At 37.0% G+C, this 11,097-nt stretch overlaps 1 protein-coding gene across 4 annotated transcripts in view; it reads left to right on the forward strand.

Moving 5' to 3' along the window:
* ZNF280C (zinc finger protein 280C) overlaps window positions 1–7,419 on the forward strand; it is a 48,169-nt gene extending 40,750 nt beyond the window's left edge. For all 4 annotated transcript variants that reach the window (XM_087829435.1, XM_087829434.1, XM_087829437.1 and 1 more), the window contains 5 exons: window positions 26–166; window positions 4,501–4,563; window positions 6,653–6,771; window positions 6,921–6,957; window positions 7,089–7,419. In XM_087829435.1, the coding sequence (XP_087685561.1) occupies window positions 26–166; window positions 4,501–4,563; window positions 6,653–6,771; window positions 6,921–6,957; window positions 7,089–7,104 (376 nt within the window). In that variant the 3' untranslated portion in view covers window positions 7,105–7,419. The remainder of the gene's footprint in view (window positions 1–25; window positions 167–4,500; window positions 4,564–6,652; window positions 6,772–6,920; window positions 6,958–7,088) is intronic.
* The last annotated feature ends 3,678 nt before the right edge of the window (window positions 7,420–11,097 follow it).

Below are 11,097 nucleotides of genomic sequence, written 5' to 3' on the forward strand. Positions count from 1 at the left end.
TATCATTTTTTTCTGTCTCCATAAGGTGTTATCGAGGAGTTCACAAGTGCATTGAGTGTCATTCCAAAATAAAAGATTTTGCAAGCCACTTTTCAATATATATCCACTGTAATTTTTGCAAATACAACACTAACTGTAACAAAGCCTTTATAAATCATATGGTGAGGTGAGTTAAATATGTACACTGTCAATCAAAACTGCCATTTAAAATGTTTGTTTTTTCCCAAACAATTTTGCCCTATTAGAGGCCAGTTCGTCACATCAAGGAGCTAGAGTGATCTAACAATAGGGAACTCCTAGGCTATTACCCAGTACTATTTTCTAGCGTAATAATTCATGAAATTAGTGGCACAAAATTTTCAAGAAGTTAGACTAATGAAATTAAAGTAAGTTTGTTAGGGAAATTTGTTTTTCTTTGTCTTTCAAAAAGTGGTTATTTCCAAACATAACATTTTAAATGTTTTCAAAATACTTATTGAATAAATATTTATAACCACATGAGCAGTCACTGTGAGAGACACTAGATTTGTCAAAGATGCTACGGCCATTATTGGCCTTCACATATGTGCACTCCCTCTCTCTGTCCATCCACCCCTTTGTCTCTCTCATCCATCCCTCTGTCCATTTGTCTTTCAAGCCATCTATCTTTGCATTCATTCATTGAAATGTGAAATGAGAGACTATAGGGATATTCCAGTCATGATTCTACTGTTGGAATTTCTTTTCATACATCAATTCAATTTATATTTATTTGAGCATGTACCATACACTTTATGCTAGAAAAAGACTTCGGAGCCCACATTATTTTTCATTTCGATCTCATTTGTATGTGCTTCCTTCAGGGTGGATTATTTTTAATAGACAAAAATTTTTTTGATATAATTATGCTAAGTTGATTATTCAAATTAAGATAGTTCCATTTATTTTTAGTCAGAAATAAAATATAACGAATGAAAGTGGTTTTCTCTTAAATCATAACAAGACCTCTGTGTTACTTTCTGGTCGTAGTTAGCTTTCACTTCCTAGGATTTGCCCATACTTTTTATGGCTTGCAAGGTTTGTTCTCCCTTGATGATGAGCCTGACCTCATGGTACCTTGACTTCTTTAAAGCCAGCACTTCACATGTTGTACCCCCTTCTTACCATCATCCCATTTTACCACATCATATACAACATTCGCTTTGAATTCTCATTACTCCATGACTTTCAGAGTTTTGACCCCTCTTTTTAGTCCAGCAGCACCAGTCCAACTTTATAGTCAACCTCAGCCTCAGGGTCATCTGTTTGAATATTGCTTTGTTTTTGTCCTATAATCCTTTACATCTTAAGTATGTTCTTTTATTGATTTCAGAGAGGAAGGGAGAGGGAGAGAGTGATAGAAGCATCAATGATGAGAGAGAGTCATCCATAAGCTGCCCCCTGCACGTTCCCTACTGGGGATCGAGCCTGCAACCCAGGCATGTGCCCTGACCAGGAATCAAACTGTGACCTCCAGGTTCATGGGTCGATGCTCAGCCGCTGAGCCACACCGGCCGGGTGCACCTTTAGTCCTGTTTAACCTTGCTATCCTTGAATCTTTTATCCTTTTTGATCAGTCTCTATGCTCAGTTATAGACTACAAAGCTGTGCTTGATTCAGTCAGCCCTTAATTCATTTTCCACTTTAATTTGGTCTCCCTTTTTGAAAATACCTTTGTTTTTACCTACAAGATCTGTTTAAATCCTTTTAAATACTCTCAAGATTTTATTCTAGTCTCTCAGTTGTTACCCTTTTTTGATTGCTCAGAGGTCACCCTTTTCCTGTTTTCCCAAGATTAACTTTTCTACCTCAAGTCTTTCCCTTCTTCCAGACATTAATCTCACTTCTTTAGAGTATTGGATCACTCACTTGTGAAACTCTCCTCAACTTCTCGTCAACTGTTACCACCATTTGTTTTACTTCCCTTTTAGCTATGCTGTTTCATTACCTTTTTCCCTTCAGCTCTTTTGGCCTCTCCGTTTCCTTTCTTGGTACTAAACCACTCTCAGATTTTTATCTTCCCTTTCAACTGCAAATCCTCCCATTCCAGGGCTGAGTTTTCCTAAGCTCTAGCTCTTCGTCTTTATTTGAGAAGTATTTTCAGCTTTGACTCACTGGCATCTACAAAGAACACAGATAAGTTGAAAACATTGTTGTCTATCCAGGATCCAAACTATTACTGCCCAATACCCTTTAGGTTCAGTCTGTCTTATGGCATCACTTGCAGAAACATGGAGCATCAGCGAGAAATGATGCACTTTAAATTTCTGAAGTCTGTAAAGTTCTCTGGGTCTGCCACCATTCATCATGTCTGCCTAGCAGTCCGCCTTCTGCAGTTCACCCCTCTGCCTGCCAACTACTGCAGTGGTTCTGTACCCATACCTCGGTTGCCCTAAACCAGGCCCCAGCCAGACTTTCTCTCATATTGCTCGGAACATGCTGGCCTCTTACTCTGTACCAAACAATGGCTGCCCCAACAAGGCTTTAATTCTGCCCCTAGTTTATAGAAGATGAAATTGAAAAATATTTTTGGCTTTTCTTAAAACGATGGGTCATTCTGTGCTCTCCTCTCCCATTTCCATAGGCTCCTCAACTGTCTTCTAGGTTCTCCAGCCCCATTCCATCCCCAGATATTCCCAGTTGGCCCCAGGCTTCCTTCGTAACCTTTTCCTAATTTCCAGTGAGCCCCAGCCCTGCACTGCATTGTCATCACACACTGAGCGCCTACTTGTCTTTAGCCCCATATATAACTAACTTCTTTTCTAAGGACCCTGTAGGCCTCTGCATTTCCCCTCTTTCTGTGGCACCTTGCTTCCCGTGTTGCCTCAGGTACCCTCCCCTGTATGGTGCCCCCTCCCTCCAACCCAGTGTGGATTTTGTCATACATTCGAACTCTGTACAACCAGAAGCTTTATTTCCTCAGAGGTTGAGTACCTTTATTCCCAGTGCATAGTAACTCTAACCATAAGTCAGGTCCAACTTCCCCAATGTGTAGTTTGTCTCATATTGAACATTTAAAGTGCCTTTTCCTTATTTTTTGTTACTCCTTGGAATGCCCCTCTCCTCCCCTCTCAGTTTACCTTTTTCCATGAAGTGTCTGATTGCCACAGCCACTCACAGGAATCATTCCTTTCTTTGGGTTCTGTACCGTTCAGCCATTCTACCTCATGTAAAATATGTCTGTCTTATCTACTTGAGAGAGCAGTTCTTTGTACTCACCGTGGTACCTACTCTGGGTACATTTTTGGGGATTGTATTCAGCCAGAATCTTTCTTTACTCGTGCATAGTTGATGTGCTGGTGATAGTTACCTTGTGTCTAAGGGTAATAGATGGCCTGGTGCATTGGCTGGCTTGGGTCTGTCAGTGCAAACTAGGGCTGGTGCTTCTCGAAATTTATCTTGCATAATAATCACCTGAAAAACTTACTGAAACTCATTTCTGGGCCCTACTGCCGGAGATTCATTCAGTAGGTCTGGAGTGGAACCTGAGACTGTATTTCTTTAAGGTCCTAGGTGATGGAAACACTGCTGGTATGTGGACCACACTTTGCGTAATTCTGCGCTATGCTAATGCTGGCTAATCCTGCCTGGCTTACTAATACAGGAAAGCTCTCCTTATCAGCTTAAAGGGGGGCACAAAAGCCATTACCATTGGCTGCAAAATTTGATCTGTGGTTTTCTGTTTTGTGTGCAGAGGAGTTATTGTTTTAACTCCTGAGATCTGTTTCCTTTCATTCACTTTCCTTAAAAGCTCTCCTAGTAATTGCAAAAGATTCTTTAAATGTTTTACTTTACTGATGGTAAGTGATGTCATTTAGCCCAGGTAGCATTTACTTTGAGGGTCATTCAGATTGTCCCTACTCTCTAAATATATTAAGATTAGAGAGTGATGATTATTATTCATAACTGTTTGTATTGCAGCAAAATACACTATTAGCAAATACCTTTTACATTGTTTTCAACTCTTAATAGTTGGAAATTTTAATTTGATGTTCTTTGCATTTTTAAGTCTGAGATTTTTTTTTTTTTTAATCCTCACCCAAGGATATGTTTTTATTTACTTTAGAGAGAGAGGAAGGGAGAGAGAGAGAGAGAAACATCGATCAGTTGCCTCCTGTACACACCCTGACTGGGCACCTGCAACCTGGGTATGTGCCCTGACCGGGAATCAAACTTGCAACCTTTTGGTGTACAGGATGACTGAGCCACACTGGCCAGGGCAACTCTGAGATATTTTATATATAATGTTGAGGTACTGATCATTGAAGAATATTCTCAGGGAAATGTATTGTTAGAAAATGCACAGGTGAAGTGAAATGTAAAATAAAAATTTTGAAGTAAACAGATGACTAATACAGTTTTATAATTTAGACCAGGATCTTTTATCCAAGATTAATAAACTAAACATAGACTTGAAATATAGTCATAAAATTAATATGATTTATTGTATAATAAAATCTCGTTTGTCTCTTACCTCTCCAGCGCTCATAGCAGCCATCCAAGTAAACAGTCTCCTCTTTTTCATAAGCATTGTGGAACTCTCAGGTAACTAGTTGATCTTTTTCCATTTTCTCTTTTGAAAAATTATAGTAACTTTTTCTAATCTGATGCTGGAGTGCCTAGTTTGGAAAATGAAATGATTGCTACTGAACATAACAGAGTTCTATTATAGCCTTAGATCAAAGAGGGGATATATTCTTTGTCTAAACTTTGTTTCAGTGGTGTTAGTCATTCAGATGAAACTTTGCATTAAAAAATAAAAATCAGGCTCTCCAACAATATTTGAATATTAAAGACATTTAAGATACCTAGTAAAGTAACTAATGCTTTTTTTTATTTTGATCAATATATAGCTTCATAAGTCATAAGGTTTTTTCTTTTTGAAATAAAAAAAAAGTGTGCAACTTATTTACTGTGCAGAAGGGATTGTCGATGAGCATAACTAAAGGTACTGATAATTTTAGCTTTGGTTATGCCACACACACACTTAGCTTCAAATCCATTGAATAGCTACAGTAATACAAGGAGGTTTGTAATAAGCGCTATGAGAGTTGAAGATTTCAAAGAGAGGAGAGGTTTCTACTTATACAAAGAGGCACAAGGGCATTCTGGTTAGAAGAAGTAGCAGGAATAAAAATGCAGGAAGGAAAAAAGCAGAAGTCGTATACAGTTTGGACAGAGCATGAAGTTCGCATAAATATAGGGTATCCCAAAAAATGTATATACACACTTTGAATAATTATAAAGGTAATGTTTATTAAAATACATTTCATTTTCAAAATTGAGCTATCAGCCATTAAAGTGTGTATACATTTTTTTAGACATCCTGTAGTGTTGAGATCAAAGTCTGGGGGAATAGTTTTTAGTTTAGATCCAGATTGTGGAATCCTTGAAAAAGGTTAGGAAAATTGGACTTAAGTTTAATTTGAGGACATTGGGGAAACCATGGGTGTTTTGTGCAGAATCAAGAGCACTGAAGAAAGATCAGTTTGGTGGGGTATAAAAGGTGAGCTATAGCTGTATAAGGCACATAGACTGGTCAAGACTATTGTGGTAGTTAAGACTGATTTACTAAGAACCTGGGTTAAGGTAGCGATGTGATATTACATCCTGTTTAAGAACATGGGCTCTGGAATCAAAGTGCTGAGTTTCAAACCTGGTCCTGGCCTTGGTAAGTTACCAAACCTGACCCTGTCCTCTATAAAAAAAAAGTTATAATTACAACACCTACTTCTTTGGGTTTCTATAAGATTTAGATGAGATATGTCTAAAACCTTCAGCCTGACACAGGAAGTGCTCAATAAATTGTTAATATTATAAAGTGTTTGAAATATTGACAGTTTTAAGGAAAAAGGGAGTCAGAGATAACTACAGTTTTGAGCCTTTGTGTTGGGGACATGACGTCATAAGAGAGACCATTCAGAAAGAGTGATTCTCAGGGGTGGGGAGGAAAGCACATGGCTTCAGTTTTAGGAAGATCATTTTTGATGTGCCTACATGACAGCCAGATGTAAATACACAACAAACTATTAAGACTAGAGCTGCAGGGGAGAAGTCAGTCTACTAGTTTTTATTTCTATACAGATGAAATACTGAAAGGATTTAAATTTAAAATGAACTATAAGAGTCTATGCTTTGTTAATAAGCTGATAATAACAATAATTACATTATTTTTAATGATTTATTTTTAAAGCCTTTTCATTTTTTTCTGATTTTGTCACTTAGGATCTTAGATTGTAGGCTCCACAGAGTGTATAAAGAAAGTCCTCAGCATATGTATATTCTTGCTTTGCAGATGGGCAAAGGTACAGAAAGTTTGTACCTTGCACATGTTATACAAGTTGTTAGTGGAGCCACAACTGGGCTTCAGGTCTCTTGACTCCTATCTTTTAGCAACTAATATGAGGGAACCGTTTCTAAAGCATGAAATGTTAGCATAACTTAGACATGGCTATGCCATTTTCTAAAGCACCACTTCAGATATATCAGGCTTGTATAACAAGATTGAAAAGTGATGGTCATGATGCATAAAAAGCAAATCAAGAGGTATTACATAGAAAAATAATTATTGAACCTGTATGTGGATTTTCATAAAAAACAAAAACCTTTTCTTTCTGTCTTCTTTTTTTCATAGGGGCATTACTCTAGTGTGCCTTAAATGTGATTTTCTGACTGATTCTCATGGTTTAGATCGTATGGCTAAACACTTAAGTCAACGTAAAACTCATACTTGCCAAGTTGTAATAGAGAATGGTATGTATATATATGGTATGGTATGTTTGAATTTCTGATATTCCTGTACTTTTGATCAGCCACAATATGGGGTCTTAATTTTATTAAACTGATAGTCTCACTCATCATATAACGCAATTTTAAATATAAAACTCTTCTTCTAATTTCAGTTCCCAAAAGTACCTCAACTTCTGAACCCACTTCTGAGTAAGTTTATTTTCATTCAGTGCCTTTTTTTTTTTTTTTTGATGGATTTTAGCACTGTTGCAAATTTTTAATGTATCATTAATAGAAATGAAAAATATTAAAGTATTTTATTTTTGTTTTTGTTTTTAAAGCTGCTTGTTGAAATAGATTCCTGCTCTATGGAGCTCGTGCAACCTGGTGCAAGACAAGTTGGAATTTCCTAAGTTCAAAGTTCTGAAGTGTTTTCTTACACAGAGCCAGTTTCCTAAGTTCAAAGTTCTGAAGTGTTTTCTCACATAAAAATGGTTAAACACCCAAGTTCATGACACTAGCTCTCATTATTCAACTCTTTTCAGCTTTCAGATGGCACTAGATTCTTATTCCACCTTATCTTTGTGTCAGGTTAACATATCTTAACATGCTCTTTTTTCTCCAGTTGGCTCTCTCCAAAAATAACTTTTGTTTGCTATGGTCTTTCTTTGCTTTGCTTAAATAATTTGTGTTTCTCTCTGCTGTACTTGCCTTCAGAATATTGCATTCCAAATGATATGGCTATTCATCTTTTTTTGTCTGTTTGTCTGATTTCTTAGTTAATTTCTTATAAATCTTACATTTTTAGGTCAGATAGCTGTCTTTCTTCTCGTTCTTTGTCTGTCATTGTTCTATTTTTCATATTTTTCAGATGCAGAAGCAACACAGAAATTTCAAAAAATGTCCAGGGTACTCCTGGTCAGTGTCCCCCTTCGTTGGACACAGCCGATGCCTGTTGTCTCTTTCCAAGGAATGTGAATTGTTTAACTGTGAGACCTCCTCTAGGTTGGGGCCTTAGGAAATCAGATCTTGGGGAGAGTCCCTTCCTTCATGACTGGCTGATGCTAATTTGGCCAGAGGTGACCTCATGGCCCACCAAATTGAGCACAACTTCCTACTCGGGGCTTTGGTTCTTGATCTTAAGCTATGGTCGATTCTGACCAAGAAAAGCCCATCAAGTCAATGTTTTATCACCCAAGTTGAAGTTAAATCATTTTGGCTGCTGCTCTTTAGTCTTCTAGCATGCATGCAGTCCAAGGAATACAAAAACTGGCTGTATAGGGAACCAAGGTCATTTTCATGCTTTTGGAAAAAAAGTTTTCCAAGATTACAGTTCCAAAGTTACAGTTATTTGTACTGTCACTTAAAGTTTTATCCAGTATTAACCCTAGGAGTTTTCAACAGTACTAATACTTTAAAAATTTTAAAGTTTAAAATTTTATCTTGGTTTTATGTTGTTCTTCAACAAATTTATTGATGTCTTTTATGTCCACTTTTATCTCTTTTCTTTAAAACTTTTGTGTTTGTTTTGTTTTGTTAAGAATTCCAAGAAATTCTTTAGAATTCTCTACAGATTTCACGTAGCTACCTATTGGTAGCTTCTTAATTTGGTAATTGTTCAGACCATTAGATGTTATTACATCCTCTGTCCTACGGGACTATTATTAACATCATTTTAGTGATTATAAGTTCAAAGGCAATGAGTTGGCAAACCACATTTCCTGTAGACCTTAAAACAAATTTTAAAGTTACATTCTATACATCTAATACATAATATCATCTTAGCCATTAATGTAATTCCTTTGGATAAAGATAATATATTCAAAAATATTGGGACCAAAAAACGCACTTGTTTCTTGCCCATATATAAATATATATATAGATGTATATTTTTTTTAAGTTGGTGTTTGTTTATTTTGGTTACATTTATTATAGATTTTCTGAACAGTTTTGATGTTATCACTTATTTTTTTAATAAAATTTGTATTGTCAAAGTGCCTCAGGAGTTATTTTTTAACAAATAACATCATATTAAAAGCTATAGATTTTCTCATACAACTAGGAGCATTGCTTTGCTTCTTGCATGGGAGCCTGATTACTTAGCCTACAGACTGAGGGCTTTCTCTACTGAATGTGTTACTGTTTTTCCTCCAGCACAGTTAAAAGCTCACTATTTATACTTTACTAATTTCTTGAACTTTAAAGGCTGACAAGAGTTCCTTTGTGATCTTAATAACCATGAAGGTGGGCAGGCTCTGAAGTTGTTTGATTCAATCATTAGGGGTTTTTCACCTCTTAACATCAGAGCCCTTGAACTATACTTTGAAACTGTCGTAGGCCATTTGGGCGGCTTATAAACAATAGAAATTTTTTTGCCTCACAGTTCTGGAGGCTGGGACGTCCATGATCAAGGTACTGGTAGACTTAGTATCTAGTGAGAACCTCTTTCTGATTCATAGACTGTCATCTTCTTGCTGTGTCCTCACATGGCTGGAAGAGCAAGAAAGTTTTCTGGGGTCTATATTATAAGGGCACTAATCCCTTTCATGAGGGCTCCTCCCTCATGACCTAATCACCTCCCAAAGGCCCCATCTCCAGATACCATTACATTGGGGGTTAGGCTTCAATGTATGAATGGGGGGAGGGGGACACAAATATTCAGCCTATAACAAACATATTGAAGGCCAGTTTTAATGACCATTTGTTAAATAGTCTAATCTTTGTAATTCATAATCAGAAGAGTTGAATCTATTAGTTTTAATTTTCCATACTGATCTCTGCTGTAAATGATTTTCCAAAATCTTCAGAAGTACATTCTTTTTGCTAGTGAGCTCAATGTTATTTTCTTATCTGTCTCTAGGATGGTTTTTCATCTACCATCTTTCTACCCTTTTTTTTTGTTTTACAAAAGTGGTAAAAATATATAACATAAAATTTGTCATTTAAAAAACTTTGCTGCCAGCCGGTGTGGCTCAGTGGTTGAGCATCTACCTATGATCCAGGAGGTTCGATTCCCGGTCAGGGCACATGCCCCGGTTGTGGACTTAATCCCCAGTGGGGGGCATGCAGGAGGCAGCCGATCAATGACTCATCATTGATGTTTCTGTCTCTCCCTCTCCCTCTCCCTTTCTCTGAAATCAATAAAAATACATATTAGGAAAAAAAAAAAAATTGCCATTTTAACCATTTTAAAGTAAACAGTTCAGCTACATTAATTATTAATTACACCAAGTTTTAAACTTTTGCCCAGAAATAACTTATTTGTGGTTTTAACATAGGATCTCTTTTTATATAAATATTTTCTCTGCTTCTGTCATAGTTCAAAAATATACATTCTTGCTATGGCAATATTTTAGGTAGGGGTACAGCTTTGTGTTCTTCCATAAGATTCTATTTCTTATGGCACATGTTAACTTCATTTTCTTTAAGTATAATACTCCTAAAGTTCTGTTTTCTGTAGCATAATGTTTACTTGTTTAAAACATTTTAGTCAGTACTAAGCTTACTTATTTACAGGTGGTTAGTTGAGTTTTAATTGGTGCTAATAAGTTTTCGCTTGACAGGTCGATCCCTTTACCTTTAGGCTATTCTAACAGTAATGCTTCACCTGATTCAGAAATAGCCATGTGTGCTTTTGGTTACAGCTGAATAAAAGATGTGACTGACTCAATTTCAGCCCATCACCATTACTAGAAAAATAACAGGAGACTTTGTTTCTTGCTCTTTTATTGTCACACTTTGCCAAAACACTTCTTTGGGCCCCATTTATTTGCTCAGCAAATATTAAGTGAGCAGTTATTATGTGTCTGACACTGTTCCGGGTGCTGGAAAATAGACTGAAACCTCTGCCCTCATGGAGCTTACATTTCAGTGGTGGAAGACAATAGAAAATTATACAGTGTATTAGATGACAATATCATGGAGGAAAAATTAAATGGGGATAGTGAGTGAGGGGCTGTGGGTTGAGAGGCTGCCATTTTAAATTTGATGGTCAGGGTAGGCCTCCATGAGAAGATGACAACTGAGTAAATATCTGAAGGAGATGAGGAAGTGAGCTACTTGGGAATCTATCAGAAGAGCCTTCTGGGGGGAGGGTAGCAAATGCGAAAGCCTTGAAGGGGGAATTGGAGCCCTCATACATTGCTGGTGGGAATGTAAAATGGTTCAGCCACTGTGGGAAATGGGTTGGCAGTTCCTCAAAAATTAAACACAGAATTGCCACATGACCCAGCAATTCCACTTCCAGGTATACATCCAAAAGGATTGAAAGGAGGGGCTCAGATATTTGTACATGTTCAGAGCAGCAGCATTCACGATAGCCCAAAGACGGAAACAGCCTGAATGTCATCA

Source organism: Miniopterus natalensis, chromosome X (assembly GCF_054644295.1).
Source record: "Miniopterus natalensis isolate mMinNat1 chromosome X, mMinNat1.hap1, whole genome shotgun sequence".
In the NCBI taxonomy this organism is placed as follows: Eukaryota; Metazoa; Chordata; class Mammalia; order Chiroptera; family Miniopteridae; genus Miniopterus; species Miniopterus natalensis.